At 36.5% G+C, this 19357-nt stretch overlaps 1 protein-coding gene and 1 long non-coding RNA gene across 2 annotated transcripts; one reads left to right on the top strand and one right to left on the bottom strand.

Moving 5' to 3' along the window:
• Nucleotides 1-4211: 4211 nt before the first annotated feature.
• On the bottom strand, nucleotides 4212-11058 carry LOC131544746 (uncharacterized). Its single transcript, XR_009272212.1, has 3 exons — nucleotides 11004-11058; nucleotides 7475-7541; nucleotides 4212-5104 (listed from the first exon to the last, which is right to left on the bottom strand). It is a non-coding gene; the product is annotated as an uncharacterized LOC131544746 (long non-coding RNA).
• Nucleotides 10127-19353, top strand: LOC131544743 (cytochrome P450 7A1). The gene is made up of 6 exons (XM_058783157.1): nucleotides 10127-10286; nucleotides 10881-11121; nucleotides 13213-13805; nucleotides 15084-15205; nucleotides 17448-17626; nucleotides 18089-19353. The coding sequence occupies exons 1-6, from the start codon at nucleotides 10207-10209 to the stop codon at nucleotides 18386-18388; spliced, it is 1515 nt and encodes a 504-aa protein (XP_058639140.1). The 5' UTR covers nucleotides 10127-10206; the 3' UTR covers nucleotides 18389-19353.
• The last annotated feature ends 4 nt before the right edge of the window (nucleotides 19354-19357 follow it).

Genomic DNA, 19357 nt, shown 5'->3' with positions numbered 1-19357 from the left:
TGGTACAGCCTTTTCAAATGTATCAGTGCTGTCAAAATTATCGCGTTAACGCAGGCGATTAATTTTTCCAGTTTAACGCGTTAAAAAGTGTAACAGTTTAACGCTGGGGCGGGCTAGGGTTGGCCACCACACTCAAAACAGCTGATTCGGCCTCATTTTTCTTGACATAAATTGCGTTTATTTAAACGCAGAACGTCTTTACAAGCACATCAAACGGGAGACGTTCCAGACGCTCGCTCTAGCTTCACTTCAGCTGCATATGGAAGGCCAAAAGGGCCAAAAACACGTGAATTTTAACGCGTATTTCACGCGTTAAATATTGTATAAAAATACAACTTCCTCATTTTTTTGTAAATAAACTCATTAGTGGACATTCTAGTTTTAACAGTCATCAAACATAAGTTATCATCAAAGCTTGAACATTTTGTGGGGAAATCAGTTATAGTGGAGGTAAAAACTAATTCAGTCCAACCCAGGTACAGATGCAACAGCTGCAGGCTGTGGACATTCTTGCAGGGCCTGTTGGAAGTCCGGCTATTGATGCACAGCAAACCATAATTAATATTTTGCTACAGTAGCTTCCTGTCGATTGGTTCTATTGTAATTTGATACAAGTTAATGGATTTTTGACTGATTTTTTTCAACATTATAATCCTTATATAAATATTATTTCCATACCTCCAAAGCTGATCTCTATCTGACACTTTCCTACCCTCAAATGCAAAAGAATGAGTAAAATGCAGCAGTTGGACTGTTAAAGCTTGTTTATGCCAGCTATGTCAATGCTAACTTTGTAATATGTGACCCTGGACCAAAAAAAGTCATAAGTGTCAATTTTCCGAAATTGAGATTTATACATCATCTGAAATCTGAATAAATAAGCTTTCCATTGATGTATGGTTTGTTAGGATAGGACAATATTTGGCCGATATGCAACTATTTGAAAATCTGGAAACTGAGGGTGCAAAAAAATCGAAATATTGAGAAAATCACCTTTAAAGTTGTCCATATGAATTCTTAGCAATGCATATTGCTAATCAAAAATGATGTTTTGATATATTTACAGTAGTAAATTTACAAAATATCTTCATGGAATATGATCTTTACTTAATATACTAATGATTTTTGGCATAAAAGAAAAATCAATAATTTTGACCCATACAGTGTATTTTTGGCTATTGCTACAAATATACCCCGGCAACTTAAGACTGGTTTTGTGGTCCAGGGTCACATATGAGTTTGATGTACCATTTCCATGGTAAGGCAATGTCTGATTTTAAAATGGTTTTCAAATTATGAATTTTGAGATTTTAAGCTTTCAGTTGATACAGTATATAATTTATGATGATTTCTAAAGTGTGATAGGGCAAAAGGCAATGAAGAAAGACTTTTAGTGACATAAGTCAGTATTCCTGTTATGATGTAGATTTTTTGAGATGTACTCATCATAAATTAATCTATTACTTAATTTGTAACAAACAACAGTGGTAAAATATCTTTTCACTGTAGGAGTCTTAGACCTTTCCAATGATATATAGTTTGTCATGATTAGATGGGGTGACAGTTAAGAGGTTAAATACTGTAAAAATGCTGCAGGAAAAAAAAAAACAGGATCTGTTAATAGTAAGTTCCCCTACTATAGGCAGGGAAAACTGCAAAAGATCTAACCAAACATTTATGTAATTTTACAGTAAAATGCTGTAAATTGTACAGTTTATTTAAGTGTCAAGTGTGTTAGTATGATGATATTTTGTTTTTGCATAAATTACTGTGTACCATCTTTATATTAGTATATACTTCAGCTTGTGGAAAAGCTGTGTATGATGACTTTCTTCATTATTCTTCATTTGGCTTCCTTTTTTACCACCAGCATTATTATGGTGTCTGTCAGTATATGTTAAAGGTAGGAAACATATTGTAGTAGCAGTGTGTGTTGTTAAATTTACTGGTTTTAAATTTCATTTTTATACTGTACATTTTACAGGTTGTAAATATGTTTGTATTTTACTGTATTTATTTAGAGAATTATTCTGGCAAACACTTTTTTTTTTTTTTTTTGGAAAAAAAAAAAGGTCTATGCTTTGAGGATACCATAAAATGTTTCCATACCACCTGCAATCACTTTTTGACTTTTATTAAAGGTTATCCTGCTCCTCGATCCTATTTCTTGTCATTCTGGACCTGTTTACACCTAGTCATTTCATGCGTTTTCGCTGATCGGATATCTATCTGATTTGTTAAAATGTTTCCATTTACACTTGGCCACATATGTGTCATCGCAAAACGGATATAAATCCGATCTTCAATTCTCACGCTATATTTAAAGGTGCCATAGATTGGAAAACTGTATTTACCTTGGCATAGTTGAATAATAAGAGTTCTGTGCATGGAAATGACATACCGTGAGCCTCAAACACCATTGTTTCCTCCTTCTTATGTAAATCTCGTGAATAAAAAAGACCACTGAAAAATAGGCGAATCAGAACATAACACCGACTGTGACGTAACAGTCAGGATCACTAATAGTTATGCCCCCAACATTTGCATATACCCGCCCATGTTCTAGGCCAGCCACCAGCCGAACAATCAAAAGTTCTGCAGGTATTGTGAAGAAACAAGCGAGGACAACAGCGAAAATGGCAGATAATGGAAATAAATGTTATGTTCCAGGCTGTGCAGGGGATGTGAAGTGCAGGGATGTGTTGGTGTCTGTATTCAGAAAGGCACGGAAAGCAAATAACGCGTTCTAATAAAATAATGCGAGCCACTAAAGGGACATGGTTAGCTCCTTGCTAGCTGTAGCCTGTTACATTGCAGTACATGAGATTTCACTTACCACATAAACAGAGTAAGGAGAGATGACTGAGGATGATGGCGAATGATTTACAGATCCTGAGCACCACTGACAAGCATCTGATCTTGTAAAATGTGTGGAAAATTCTGCCAATTTAAAATATTGTATCAATGCATTTTATGGCACCTTTAAATTTAAACTGCGGTCAAGCCAGCGGGGGTTTGAAAATACATGGTCAAGCCAGCCGCACTTTTTTTTTTTTGCTGCGCATTTAATCACGCACTTAAGGTATGGGTGCTGTGAGCGGTCAAAATTGATGTAAAGAAGCTGTCATAACGGCGCTTCCTTTATAATTTTGCTGATATTTTCAATTGCTGCTCACAGTGACCCAAAATATCTCTGCATAAAACATCAGAATATTTATTTATTGCTATTTTATATCATGACATAATACAATTTCAGGATTTTTTTTTTTAATGACTTGAACATTGAATTAATGTTTGTGAATACATAATTTTTTTGTACATTAACATTTGTATTGTACATTTATTAATATACATCATTCATCAATGTTAATATGTATGTATGTAGGCTATATATATATATATATATATATATATATATAAACATTGATAAATGATGTATATTACTAAATATATATGTAATAAATAAATATATATGTATGTATGTATGTGTGTGTGTGTGTGTGTGTGTGTGTGTGTGTGTTTGTTTGTTTGTTTGTGCGTGTGTATGTTGTTTGTGTGTGTGTATACCTTTCAACTGACACTTGTTTACAGTGACCCTGACTATTACTGTATTAATTTTCAAGTTAAATCTACTGTACAATTTCTGTACAAATTAAAGGCAAATCACTCCAAAACTCAATGTGCATTCTCACACTTTCTCATAAAAGCACTTACTCGTAAAAACTTTCCTTAATAGGTTTGCTCATTTTCCCATTGATTCCTGTTAACAGTGACCCTCATTCCAGCAGTTGCACCATTACTCATTTTCAAACACTCATAAAAATCTTTCCTTCATAGGTTTGCTCGTTTTTGATTGATTCCTGTTCACAGTCACCCTGACTATTACTGTATTAAGTTTCAAATATTTTTACTGTATAGATTTGGAGAAAATTAAAGGCAAATTCACCCCAAGCATCTAAGTGCATCTTTGCAGTATTACATCACATCTCATTTTCAAACACTCATAAAAATCTTTGTTTTATAGGTTTGCTCATTCTTTCAGTTGATTCCTGTTCACAGTCACCCTGACTATTACTGAATTAATTTTCATGTCATTTTACTGTATGGTTTTGGAGAAAATTAATGGCAAAATCACTCCAAAAACCAAAGTGCATTCTAGCAGTTTGTTACGGAGCCGACGAGACAAGAGGCGAGCAGATCCATTTGCAGGGTTTTATTCAAAGACATGGTCAGAAATACAGGCAGGGTCGAACAATGGCAAACAGGTACAATACAGGCAAGACAAAGAGTAAGTGTGGGTCTTCGATCGGCGAACAGTATCCAACAGGGCAAGGCAAAGGGTTAATCCAGGAAACACGGACAGGAATCAAAACACGAGGAGACAGGCAAGGCAAGACTAAGACAACTAAGTAGGCTCCGTAGAGTAGCTATCAGCAAAGACTGTGATAAATGCTATACAATACTCTGCGATAATACTGAGGAAGTCCATAGTTTAAGTAAGACGTGTAATCAGTGCATTCAGTGTGTGCGTAGGATCAGATGAGCGTGAGATTAGTGCAATCAGCTGCGTGTGGGTGATGGGAATTGTAGTCTGTGGTGAAGTGCAACAGTTAGCGTAGTGCAAGAGTCAATGTGGTGAACGAGTGACCTCTGGTGGTGAGTGAACGGAAGTTCATAGACCGGATTCGTGACATAGCCCCCCCCCCACAAGGAGCGGCTTCCAGACGCTCCTATACAATCCAAGAGGGCGGTGGAGCGGAGGCGGAACAGGGGGAGGGACGGAGGGCCAGGTCCACGTGGAAGTGGAGTGGCCGGGGACCGAGGCAGAGCCGGCAGAGCAGAAAGCCAGGGTGGAACAGACGGGACTGGAGCCCACAAGGGCGGAGCAGACAGGACTGGAGCCCTCCAGGGCAGAGCAGATGGGACTGGAGCCCACCAGGGCGGAGCAGGAACCTACCAGTATGGAGCAGACGAAGCAGAAGACCTCCACGGCGGAGCAGACAGAACAGGAGTCCAGCAGTGCAGAGCAGAAGGCCTCCACAACAGAGCAGAAGACCACCAGACCAGAGCAGGAGGAACTATGGACCATGGCAGGGACTGGGGCCTAGAGAGAGCAGAGACAGACAACACAGGCAGTGTATTCATGGTCTCAGGGATCGTGGCAGGGAATACAAAAAACTCATCAATAGGCTCACTGATTGAAACTAGACAGAATAACAGTTCATAACTGGTCCTTATGGCAGTGACAGAGTTAATAGGAAAGACATGGGGTGCATTGATGATCTCTGGGCTCATGACAGGCAGGTTTAAGACTGTAAAAACCTCATAAAAGTGTGAAAAGAGGCCCTCTTGTAGAGTATGCACAAATGCTTAGAGGCAAAGATACCCAATGCAACGTCGTTTCAGTGACAAAAAGCTGCTCAGACTCGGTCAATGCAAAACTTTAATGAGGTGAGAACACCAACAAGGAATCCCTGATTGTTGATCCACCACTGCCCCCAGTACCGTTTCTAGGCATAGGCAAGCTAGGCAGTCGCCTAGAGTGCCACCAGCTGGAGGGGGCGCCAATGAGTGCACATACTGCCGCTACATTTTAACAGGGTTGTGATCAAGAGTGGTACAGACACCCTGAAATATGATTGCCGCCCCCACTGGATCCCCCAACATCACTGGGCTAGAGTACTGTCATTCTGACGATGCCTGTATGCTATTAGATCAAATTGCTGTCAATTGCTGCCTCTGATTGTTGCATGCAAAGTTTGGATTTGGATTTGGAGCGCTCAACAATGCCTTTAGATCAATGGGTTCTGTCAGTGTTTTGGCAAGGTAAGGCTTTTTTTGCCATGCAAATTCAAAGGCCAATTTAAAATATTGGTACATAAAAAGTGCACAAAATCAGTATTTTGTTTAGGTAGTATTTGTGGCAAATCATGTTTCATGTGAAACTGGTCTAAAAGGTGTGTGTTTTTGCGCCAATGCATTGTTAAAGGTTCAGTGTGTAGTGTAATATTCCCATATAAAACTTTTACAGCCAATTAAAAAATATTGGTGTAGTAAAATTCGCTATTTCACAAAATCAATACTCACGTTATTAAACCGCTTTGTCAAATTTAACGCATCCTTACGGAAGTGTCGAAATGCTGAATCAATTAATTCGCTTCCAAAAAAAAAAAAATATAATTAATTCGCTTCCAACAGCGCTTAAAGGGAGCAGCGTCATACATATAGAGGGCAGAGCATCACGTTATTTAAAGGGGAAGTTCATGCATCAAAAAGAACAAGTAGCTACTGATCAGGCTTTTATAGTCCTATGTAGTTTGGGGTAACAAAGGGTTTTATAGGTTTGACTGAAATGTATAATAACTGACACAACAACAACAAAACAAAAAACAGAAAAGGCGCTAATAGGGATTTCGCCTAGGGCGTCAAAATGGCTAGAAATGGCCCTGACTGCTCCTTTAATCACTAATGGTGAAGTGCCCTTTCTGCCCCTCAAATCCGAATGTGATTTCAGTTGAGAGGAACATCTCATCAAGTGAGTTAGATAATTACATGAAAATTAAGCAGTGTCAAACGCTCAACCAAAACCCCAAACAAGCCTGCAAGGAAGAAATTAAAGAAACAACATTGCCAAATAAGATAAGGGAGAAACGAAAAGGAAAATTTATAGATACAACACAGAGTGCTAAAAGGATTGCCCTTGACTAATTTCGATGCTAAAACTAATTAAATATTTGATATTTATTTGATATATTTTTTTGAATATTTGATAAACTTTTGAATGTTTGAGGTTTAGTCAGATGGTTCATGGCACTTTGGAGATGTTCTTCGACAGGAGATCCGCTCCACTCCAGCTCTGCAGCACAGCCAACAGCATGGAAGAATAGGAACAATATGTCACATAGCCAACAAAATGTAGTATACAATGTCAGGATTATTAGAAATAAACAAACTACAGCAGAGGTGAAATGCAATAATAATAATAATAATAATATACAAAACATACAAAAAATCTTAAGATACCAGAATTCATATTTTTAGGTTTTACAGATGCATGATGATATAGTTGAAATATATTGTGAAAAATTCAAGTTATTTAATAAGATTTCTCAGATCACCTGTTTCCTGCATCTCTGTCAGCAGCTCCCATTACAAATTTTCTTGTAACTTCCCGTCATTTTTTTCTGACGCTCTTGAAATCACAGTACAATTTAACAATATTTGTTTGCAATGAAAGTTCAAAACGTGTTTGAAATAGTTTCAGCCCATTAGTTCAGGTAAGTGACGTCACCGATTGACCCCACAGTGCAGACTTTTAGGTTAAATTAATTAGCTTATAGTGACTTCCATTTATCTATTGACAAAGTATCAGCAAAACATTTCCAAAACTATCAAAGCTGCTCATCTACACATAAAAGGTGCTTAAAAGCTCAAACATTCATTAATAAGAGCTCAAATCTATAAGTTAGCTTACCTCTAATTGTTAGCCTCTAGTTAACGGTTGTGATGCTAACGGTCTTTTTGAAGACACTAAACCACTCCTGTAAAGTAAAGATTCAACAGAAACGTGTCAATTACATGTAAGAAAGTGCCAGGAACGGTTGTATGTATCATTTGTGTAACTTTAGGGACTAAACTTACTTGAAAGCAGTGAAAACAGCAGAGATAAAACAACAGGACAGATATACTATTCTATAATATAACATATAATATCATATGAGGCATGAATATAATTTCACATGTAAACACAATTAAACACACAATATGAGCTTTATGTTATGCATTTTAAAAATATATTTTCAAAATGTATTTCAATATATTCAACAGTGTTTCACATATATGTGAATATATTACCTTTCTGTATGGGAAAACATTGGGATTTTAGTCAAAAATATTTGAAATGGATTTTAAATGTGGGTCAAGATCGGCAATACTTATGTGGCCCACATATCTACATTTGACATCTGGCCCATGTCTTGTGTGCCGTCTTAAACCCAGTACCACCTTCTGCCAAACACGGGCTATGTTTGGCCCACATGCTGTATGCAGATGAATATATATATATATAACAACAGGATATACTTAGGAATAATTGACGAGGTGTGCATTATTTTTCTTATAATTCAACGGACCGAAGTCAATTATTCCGCTTATACTACGGTTAATTTTGTGGCAAAAACATGGACATGATCTGTCGTTTTTATCATATTGTTTACTATATTTATTTGGCCAGTGTCGTTGTGGGTCTTGGTTATTTTGGTGTTGTAAGACCTTTGAAATAACAGAAATCATTTGGCGAAGTGATATGGTCATGTAATGCGGTCAAGAGATGCCTGTAACTACGTTCACCGTGCGTTTCCCTGAAAATAATTGCACACCTTAGAACGTTCGGCAGCCAATCAGATTCAAGCATTCAACGGCCCCGTAGTATAATATTCTAATATACTATATAATATCATATATCATATAATATCATATGAGGCATGAATATAATTTTGCATATATGTAAACACATAATTAAACCACAACATGAGCTTTATGTTATGCATTTAAAAACATTTAACAGTGTTTCACATATATGTGAATATATTACCTTTCTGTATGGGAAAACATTGGTATTTTAGTCAAAAATATTTGAAATGGATTTTAAATGTGGGACAAGATCGGCAATACTTATATGGCCCACATATCTACATTTGACATCTGGGCCAAATACTACATTTGACATCTGGGCCATGTCTTGTGTGCCGTCTTAAACCCGGTACAATCTCTGCCAAACCATGTTTGGGCCACATGCTGTATGCCAGTGCCGGATGAATGCCAGCTGTGCCAGATGCATGCCAAATCTTGGCCAAATTTGTTTGCTGACTGGGAAGGCTCTTATTCTGTTGCTAGTGCATTGAGGCTCCAGAAAAGATCCTTATGTAATGGGAAGAACTTCCTTTTACAACGTTTAAGCAATTGATTTAGCTCTGCAAAAAGAATGGATATAACTTCATCTTATGATAACCACATCTGATTTCAACCATAGCTGATGAAATAAAATCCAATATTGTGGAAGAAATTCGCTATCTTTCTGTGATGATCGACGGGTACACAGACAAGCTAGATCTGTGACTGACACACACACAGACACGATATATTAAAGCAATTATGCAACTGTTGACAGTGTGAGTTCAGACAAGAAGTGCAATTTGGGTGAGTTTGCTGGTCTGCAAATAAAAGAGTTCTTGTCTGCCCACAGGTCTGTCCTGCTAATTTGAAATATAATGTTGTTGAAGTGTAAATGGATGTTTGGATTGTGTTTGTGTTCCTGCAGTAATTTTGGGCAAATAAAGAAAATGTTTGTCTGAAAACATTTCTTATTAAGTTTTGGATTATTAAAGCAAAAACCATTAAAAACATTCCCGGACTGTTTCATGGTGTATTTTCTGTAAACTACAGATAATTTGTTTTTGACATATGTTGCAGTTACCACATAAGACTGCTGTTACAAGTGTTCATGGTTCTCAGGAAATGTCTAAATCCTGACCACTAACTGTCTCTGAACTTACTCAATGAGATTGCTACAGCATACTGTGTTGGTTTTTGTGTCCAACAATCTGACATTTGGGGTTATTCTTTATCATTCACTTAGACTTGTATCAGGTTTTTCTTTATACAGTGGCTCTGTAGCATATTTGGGCAATTAAACCACATATAAAATGTATCAGTGTCATTGTATCAGATTAGAAAATATCAAGCCAAATGACTAACTTTCTCAGAACTGACTCTGAGGTGATTGTTAGTTAATGTATCACATTAGTTCACCAGTCTCACAAAAAGTGTCTAAATACTTTTTTATTTAATTTTTAACAATACATCTAGCCTATTGTTTTATCATTACAAATATGTCCCCACAAGTATAGTAATACCAGTAAATGTTGACCTTTTGAGGGCATTTTTTTAGGTCCCCATGAAGAAACAAGCTTATAAAACATACAGAATGAAGTGTTTTGAAAATCTAAAAAATGTATAAAGTTTTTAGGGTAAGGGGACAGAAAATGCAGTTTGTATAGTATAAAATACCACTGTGGAAACGTACGTGTGTGTGTGTGTGTGTGTGTCGTCAAGTCAAGTCTGCTGCGGGGCGCGTCTAAAGGCGAGGTCAGGGAACAAGCTATCAAAAAGTAGTTAGGGGGAAAAGCAAGACGCAGGATACCCGAAATGGCTACCTTTCTTGTCGTTATTACGACGATTCTTCTTACATTTGGGATAGTGTGGATATGCGGCCACACACGGAAAAGGTGAGATGAACTCGCGGTCATTAACAGAAGCCTCTCTTGAATAACGCAGATCTTCACGCTTAACGTTCGTAGGTTAGTGCACGTATAGTATAACAAGTGAAAAAGGTAAGGCATAGGCTGTGGTTATATCTGTTCATTATGTTACTAAAGGAGGAACTGAAGTTTGAGGTCACTTATGGTAAAATTATCATACTACGACCCCTGGTAAATTGTTAATTATTATCGCAACAGACGGATTACAACAAAACAAAACAAACATAGAACAATTTTTTTTTGTTGGTTAAATCTGCTGAATATTAATTTTGAAATATCATTAACAATAAAAAAGTAATTCTTGCCACACACACACACACACACACACACACACATATATATATATATATATATATATATATAGGTCTATAGGCTATATATTATTGATATCTTACAAATACATATCAGACAATCAGATATGATGAATGTGGCTAACTGACATTTAGAGAACATTTCTCTACTTTATAGCCTACAGGAAATGTGAAAAGTTTATTATTAAAAAAAAAAAATTTTTTTAAAAAGCTAACTATGCTCTGTGTTATTGTGTGTGTCTATTTACAGGCGAAAAGGGGAGCCTCCATTGATTACTGGTTGGCTGCCATTCATTGGTGTCACGTTGGATTATGTTTCAAACCCTTTAGGCTTCTTAAGAGAGACTCAGAAAAAATATGGGAATGTTTTCACCTGTAAGATTGCTGGGAAGTACTTCACTTTTGTAGCAGACCCTTTTTCTTTCTCCATTGTGATGCGGCAAAGCAAAAATCTTGACTTTCAGAAGTTTGCTGTTGGTTTTTCACACCGGGTAAGTGACTCAATACGAGGGGGTGGGGCATTATGAAACAAGCCTGGATCAAAAGAGTGTTGTGTTCTGATCTCCAGAGGCTTTTCTTTGAATGTTAATTTTTATCTCTTTAAAAAGAATGCGCAATAGCCTCTCAATTCACCAAAGAACCCGATTCATTAACTATGTGAGCTATTAGGCGCAATGACATCTAATCTGTAGAATTTATAAATGTATGCGGAGATGTCCAGTTTGCTCCTGCAAAAATATCTCCCTTACTGACAATAGGTAGCCCAAAAAGCAACCCAAAAGCCTCCACTATCCAATGGGAAAGCATTGGGAGGAGATTGGCCTACTGTACCTTTACACAGAGTAACCTATTAAATGAATAATTATTCTTCCAAAAAGATCACATCCTGTTCACATATAAGTACAACCCTTATAAAACTATATGTATACATGTATATATACATGTATATATGTATACAAGACTACTTATTACAAATATAATAAACTTAAAAAGAATATACTTATGTGAAAAATAAATGTATGTTAATTGCATTGAAATTAAAATTTATTATAGTTTAAATTTATATTGAATTCAATTAGTTGAGTATTTTTGGGCCACTGAGGAAGTGCTTCTTTATATGTAATTTCATTATTTCAAAATTACTTCATTATTACATAATTACTTATATTGTATTTGAGATATGATTAAAGTTTACTGTCGAATGCACTGACATGCATATGGTACACTAAAATACTTTAACATAATTTTTATTGAAATTTGTATGTCATGTGTTTAAATATATTTGTAATGACATATTTGTAATGTAGCAAAAAAGTAATGTTGCAAAAGTTGCAATTTAGTACATTAAAAATATATTAAGTTTAAAATGTAATATTTGCTAACACTACAGTTATTTCCATGTGCTTTAGTATGTTAGTCAGCACATCAAAATACTGTAAGTGTGCTTCTTGAAAGAACGATGAAAGTTTATTAAAATATGTTGATTTATAATGTACTTATACTTAAAACTTTTAATTTGACAGTACTACAAAGGTCACTTTTTTAAATGTGTACTTAAGAAACATAGCCATGAAAATGTCTTTTTAAGGCCTTTTATTTAATTAACAGTTTTTAGTACACTACAAGTGCATTAAGTATTGACGCAGATAGCAATTTCCTCTCCTCCTCCAACTGAAATGCATGTCATTTCAAGTCAGTACAGGTATTAGACAAATCATTGACCTCAAGAACTAAAGCCAAGTTATGCAGCAGCAACTTAAACTTGTTACCATCTAAGATAAAGTTTAGACATCCATGATGAAGCTGATGTCTGAACAAGTCATGTAACTTACCCACACCCTTAGTCTGTACTAAAACGAGTAGTAAGAGTGTTTTCAAGGAAAGAGCTTTTATACTTTATGAATACTCTCTAGAACAGTGCTTCCCAAACCTGTATTGAAGGCCCCCCACCACTGCAGGTTTTGGATGTCTCCCTTATCATGCACTGTTTGGTGGGGAAGGGCAGATTTGTGAAGCAGTCTAGAGATGACTGAGTTCTCAAACATGCCACTTAAAATCACATAAGGAGCATGTTAATGGACTCTGGATAGTGTTTAAAACTTTTTTGGAAAGCCCAAGTGCAGTCAAATGCAGTGATATTCTCCCCTTGCATGCAATATGTAGGCGGAAACACAGGCACTTTGCAGCTATCCACAGCTGAAAACCGTAGGTTTCACTGCAACCTGAAGCTTGTAACCCTAAGTTATAAGTGAGAAAATCCAAGGCTCCTCAGAACACTCTCTCCAAGGTGTTTCTGCTGAACTGGCAGTCTGGCAGTTCAGAAGCTCAGGAGACTCAACCTCTGTAATTATTTCCCAACAATGACAGACTCCTTTGGAGTGAGGATGTGAGAATGATGAGTGAACTCACAAACTCTTGGATCTTATGACAAAGTGTTTAATGTTCCTCATTTCAATCACTTTGAATATAATGGAATAAATGTAAATGTAATGCAAAGCATTGGCTAATAACTGGGTTTGATCCTGATTCTCTGCCCATTTCTTATGTTTGTTTATCTTTCTCTTTCACACACACACACACAGGTCTTTGGTCATGCTGACTTTAGCTCTTCACTGTTCAGTGAGAGTTATAGGGAAGTTCACAGCATTTTTCGACAGACACTTCAAGGCCTGTCCCTGCAGCAGCTAACGGAGACCATGCTAGGCAATCTGCAGATGGTTTTGGAACGTGGTCTACCATATGAGCATGACTGGGCTGAAGAGGGTCTTCAGAGCTTCATAAACCGCATCATGTTTGAGGCAGGGTTTCTCACTCTGTTTGGAAAGGATGCAGGGTTTCAACAGGCCGATGGCATGTCAGGCACCAGAATGTGCATGCAGAAAGCGGTGCAAGACTTTTTTGCATTTGATCGTGCTTTCCCTGTACTGGCTGCAGGGGTTCCCATTGGTCTGTGTGCAGAAGCATGGCGAGCAAGGGAAGCCTTAGCAGAGGAACTGCTACATGATAAGCTTCATCAACGGAAATGCATCTCAGATCTGATTCAGCGCAGAATGGACGCATTTGACCGCATGCATTTGGATGAAACTGGAAAAGCAAGAACACACGTGTGCATGCTATGGGCATCACAGGCTAATACTCTGCCAGCAGCTTTCTGGAGCCTGTACTACACATTGAGGTAAGTTGGAACATTACATAGGTAATGTAGACACTGATCAAATCAATGTTAAGATGTATATGTCAAGTATGCAACAACACTAATTATTGACAATGACTATAAGCAAAAAAAAAAAAAAAAGTTAACACCAATTCCATATAGAGTTGGTAGTGTTAAATAAGTAAAAGGGGAACATATGGTTTGTCAGATTAAAACTTTAAAGCATTATGTGACATTGTCATACAGAAGAGTTCAGCCGTTTGAGATCAGTGTTTCTATTTTCTAATTTAAACTTGGAAATAAACAAAAAAAATATTATTTTGAATCATTTAAAATTTATATTTTTTAGAATTACACAATATTTATAACTATAAGTAACTAATAAAATATGAAAATTAGTGACACTGACTTTGTACAAACTTTTGTACTTGTACTTCTGAAAACTTCTCAAGTTATACCATATAAAATGGATCATCAGGTTTTGCATGTGTGGAGCTCATGCCAGTTAGAATACTCCTTTCATTAAAGCAGGCCTGTCCAAATACTAACACATTGTAAAATTATGTTATTCATGCAAATTATTTATAAATTCTCCTGAGAGCCATAGAAAAACATTTTTTTTTGTACATTTTCTTTTTTTTTTACATCATTGCATTGTTTGGAGCATAAGAAACATTGCATATATGATTTATGCAGCATGCAGTATGTACTGGTGCCCACTACAGTGGACATATATGAAATCGATGCATGTCTCACAACAGAAAGACATATTCTGCTTCGAAACCCCAGGGCAACCAAAGTTGTTCTGACATATTCATTTATGATAAACAATTTCAAAATTAGTCCGATTTAAATGATAATTACAAAATATTAGCATATTTCCATAAGAGTGCTGAATTTAGTCATACAGTATGTCTGTCATATTTAAAAGACCAAGCAGGAGGAGCTCTCATGATCAAACCTCCAAACATTTGGTATCTCTGAAAAGTCCTAAATATGCTTTGTACAGGACATCCAGATTTAGAATTGTGGCAAGTATATGGTCTAAGAGAAATTAACTAAAATATAATGTCCACTACAGAGGACAAAATATATGCCTGGGTCACAGGAGGATATAATGTGCAATGAAAACATGTATTAAATTAGAATACTAGATTTTCATTGTGGTCTCTGACTTTTTAACCTTTCTATAGGCCTGTTTGATAATATATTCACAGTAAAAATTAATGAAGTAAGCACCTACTTAAATTAAGGCGTGTGTATGTGTGTACATGTATGTTTGTGTGTTCTGACCCTCAGGTCTGTTGATGCTTTCACCGCTGCTTGCACAGAGGTCAATAGGGTTTTGTCATGTCAAATAAACAACCAGGACCAAACAATCTGCCTTTCTAGAGAGCAGCTGGACTCTATGGCTGTATTAGGTACGTGATTTCTTATGGCTCGTTTCCACCGAGCGGTACGGGTCAGTACAGTACAGTACGGTACGATTCGGGATGGAACACCCTGATCCGTCTTGCGTTTCCACTGCCAATAGTACACCTTAGGCATCGTGTATGCTGGAAAGTAGCGATCGACACCATTCTCACTTGAAGAAGAAAGTGCGACAATAGCCGTTTCTCAATATGACATACAGTAAAGCACAACTCTGCCTCTTTTTGTTAAATATCAGCTTCACCAATAATAGCCATTATAAAAGTATAAGTACAAACTATAAGTGGCAAATGTCAGAAGGACTAGCCGAGTTAAGGCCACTCTCAACATGAGAACGGATACATGAGAACTGAGCACCCGGTGATCGCCTGGAGCTCACATCTCCGAAATGGGCATAGCAAATTTTCAAATAGGCACTATCTTTATAAATAAACTGCAAATTTTATTTTTAAACAACTACATTCTCACCTGAAAAACTCTAGACTACATTTCATGATACAATAACAGTAATATTTTGAAAATGATGCGGGTTTTAGGCAATGACTGATGACTTTTCACAAAAACACAAGTACAGACAAGAACGCATATTGAGAAATGCCTATTGTCTGTGTAAAAATATAAAATTATAAAAAACACTTACATTTTTTTGTGTGTGTGTTTGCGCACTCTGATATAAATAAGCCCAACACGCATGAACAGCATGGCGGAACGAGTGAAGGTGTCGATTATTGCACGTGCAAGTGATGATTCTAGTCAACCAATCAACATTCTGCAGTGAGTCCAAATGTACCAAATGTACATTTTGGTACATTTTGCTGTGCTAGGTACACCAACAGAAGGGTACCAAAAAAGTGGTATGGTACGGTTCGCTTTTTTGGTACCATTCACAACTTCTGACAATGGAAACGGAAATAATTGCTTACTGTACTGTACTGAACCATACCGCTCGGTGGATTATTGCACTGTAACACATGTGAACATGTTGATTGATTGATTGATTGATTGATTGATTGATTGATTGATTGATTGATTGATTGATCTCTGCCAGAGAAAGAATGAGAAGTCCCCCCTTCCCCCTTGGAAGTTTATAGGGCCTCCAAAATGACACCAGTTCAGAACCACTGTTTTAGACAACATTGGCAAGCATTAGATATTTTTTCAACTGTAAACATAATTATTGTTCATTTATGGTAATTCCTCAAATCCAAGAATACAGTAGGCTTATCCACAGAATTCTACTAGCTCAGTAGCCAGCTGAGTCTTTAATTCATAGAGGACTTATATTTGTGAACATTTCAGGCTCCTATCTGGTCAAGTCAAGTCACCTTTATTTATATAGCGCTTTTAACAATACAGATTGTGTCAAAGCACTTAACAGTATCAAATTGGAGGATAGAGTGTCAGTAATGTATAATGATAAGATTAAACACTCAATTTTCAGTTAATGGCATTCCATTATTGAATTCAGAGATGTCATTGTTTAGCTCAGTTTAGTTTAAATTGTATCTGTGAAATCAAATTGACGATAATCGCTAGAAATTAAGTGTCCCCAACTGAGCAAGCCAGAGGCGACAGCGGCAAGGAACCAAAACTCCCTCTGTGACAGAATGGAGAAAAAAAAACCTTGGGAGAAACCAGGCTCAGTCGAGGGGCCAGTTCTCCTCTGACCAGACGAAACCCACAGTTCAATTCCAACTGCAGCCTTGTCAGATTGTGCAAACGGCTTATCTGATTCCGTGGTCTTGTCCATGGGGCATTTTAATTTATAATTTAATGTATTTGTAATGTATCTGGTCTCCCACTAGATTATTACCTGAAAGAAGAGAGAGGGATTTTACAAAATTGCACTTTCTCACTCATTTTAGCCCCATTAAAAATATTAAATAAATATAAAATAAACAAGTACTGTAAAGTAAAAATAAAAATGGTGTTTTTTCAATACCAATACACACAGGTAATCACTCAATACAAACAGGACAATTAAAATGGTGAAGCAAAAAACGTTTGATACATTGCAAGACTCCAGCCATGCAGATATTCAGACCAACAGCATCAAGAATGTTGTATTTGTTTGTATTTTTCCACATGACAAAGAACAGCAACATTCTTTATTGTATGATACTGCTTAGGTGATATTTTTATAATTAGTAATATTAGTAATATTATTTTTTTTTTAATTAAATGTTAAAGTGGTGTCCAAGTTAAATACTTTTTTTGTTTGTTTGTTTTCAGAAAGTATTATTGAAGAAGCGCTTCGCCTGTCTAGTGCCTCCATTATGATACGTGTTGCCAGTGATGACTTTACGCTGACACTGGATTCAGGTCAGACAGCTGATGTGAGAAAAGGAGATTACATTGCTCTTTACCCCCAACTTATACACTTGGATCCTGAAATCTACCCCAACCCTACAGTATGTGTTCAAACTTATTATGTCAATTATTTTTTATTAACCAAAGAGCTCTCTCAAGCCACAAGCTTAAACAAATTTGACAGGTTTTAGATCATTTCCATCTGTAGGATATTTATAATATTTAGAATTGAATTATGTTAATTATGGTTATTGTATGGAAGTATGGAAGCAGTATGTATGTAGCTTGCACTTACCTTAAATGTATACAAGATTACAAAGATTGCAGATTTTCCTAAAGCAATGTTCCTATTGCACAGTTCCAAAACAGCATGTAATTGTTATAAAATATGTCACTCAATGCGTTTAATGTACTTATAAAATATGTCACCCAATGCATTTAATGTACTTATAAAGACACATTATACAGTAGTAACTTTGATACTGCAATATTTTAGGCATCACATTGATTTTTTAAACACAGACAGCCATGTACAGTAAATAGAATGTTCCTCTGTTTCCCAGGAGTTCAAATATAACCGCTTCCTGGATGAAAAAGGTCAACGAAAGAGTAATTTCTTCAAAAATGAGCGAAGACTAAAGCATTTCTTGTTGCCGTTTGGTTCTGGTGCTAGTGAGTGCCCTGGCCGATTTTTTGCAGTACATGAGATTAAACAGTTCCTCGCACTGACACTGTGGCATTATGACCTACAGCTTAGTGACCCTGATGCCACTCTGGTTCCAGACAGTACTCGTGCAGGCCTGGGTATACTGCCACCATCACGAGATGTCCTTTTCAGATACAGAAGGAAAACCTTTGTATGATGGATTGAAATCATTGAAAATGTAGCATTTCGCACAAATGGGCTTAATACATCAGCAACACAATAGTAAACTGCTTTACAGCAACAATACAGCTTTTGTATGATGAATATTTGTATATTTGACTCTAAATTGCCTACATTAAAATGCATTCTTTGATAAATCAGGTGGACATGATTGTAGACAAAAAGTGTAAGAAAAGTATTATCTATAACATAGTGTCATTTTCCTGGTTTGTCTGCACTGTAAAAAATAGCCAGGATGGCTCCAATAGCCTTGTGGGCAACGTGCCGACATATCGCGCCATTGCGCTTTGGGCATCCCAAATTCGTGTCCCAGCTCGAGGGGACTTCCCGATCCCACCCCCTCAATCTCTCCCACTTTGCTTCCTCTCTCCTCTACACTGGCCTATAATAATGAAGTGAAATAAAGCCAAAAATAAAAAAAATTACAGGGAAATTACAGGATCAAAAAGTGTATTATTTTACATTAAATTACTGTAGTCAGAAATTTACTGTGAAATCAAAGGACTGTGAATGGACAGCAGAATGATGCTAACATCACAGTAATTTACTGTCCTTGTTTTACTGTAAATTCACATTATAAAGTTGTCTTTAACTGTGCCACTGTGAGAAATGTATTTGTTTATTACTGTAATTGTTTTGAAGTCACCATAATGGTGATTGATGATCCCATTTGTTTGACATTCATATTCAAATGTCTGATCTAGTCGTGTCAGAAGTATGATAAATGAAAACATTTGTCAAAATAATGACAAGCTAGAAACATAGTGATGCTGTTTGTTTACAAGAAATTTCTGAGTGCAGTTAGATACAAGAGAAATCCCACTGTGAAAAGTGTAACTCGGAATATACTGTAATTTGACACTAAAATAAAATGTTTAACAGTATGCCATTATCAAATGATGGTAATATTTAGGCCTATATACATAAATAAAATCTTTACATAAAT

Source organism: Onychostoma macrolepis, chromosome 07 (genome assembly GCF_012432095.1).
Source record: "Onychostoma macrolepis isolate SWU-2019 chromosome 07, ASM1243209v1, whole genome shotgun sequence".
Lineage (NCBI taxonomy): Eukaryota > Metazoa > Chordata > Actinopteri > Cypriniformes > Cyprinidae > Onychostoma > Onychostoma macrolepis.
Note: the sequence above shows the minus strand (reverse complement) of the source record. Positions and strands in the feature narration are given on the sequence as shown.

Coding starts and splice junctions, on each gene's coding strand:
- LOC131544743 (XM_058783157.1), top strand. CDS start 10,207: ATGGCTACCTTTCTTGTCGTTATTACGACGATTCTTCTTACATTTGGG. Junction 11,122..13,212: donor CTGTTGGTTTTTCACACCGG/GTAAGTGACTCA, acceptor ACACACACACAG/GTCTTTGGTCATGCTGACTT. Junction 13,806..15,083: donor AGCCTGTACTACACATTGAG/GTAAGTTGGAAC, acceptor TCTGACCCTCAG/GTCTGTTGATGCTTTCACCG.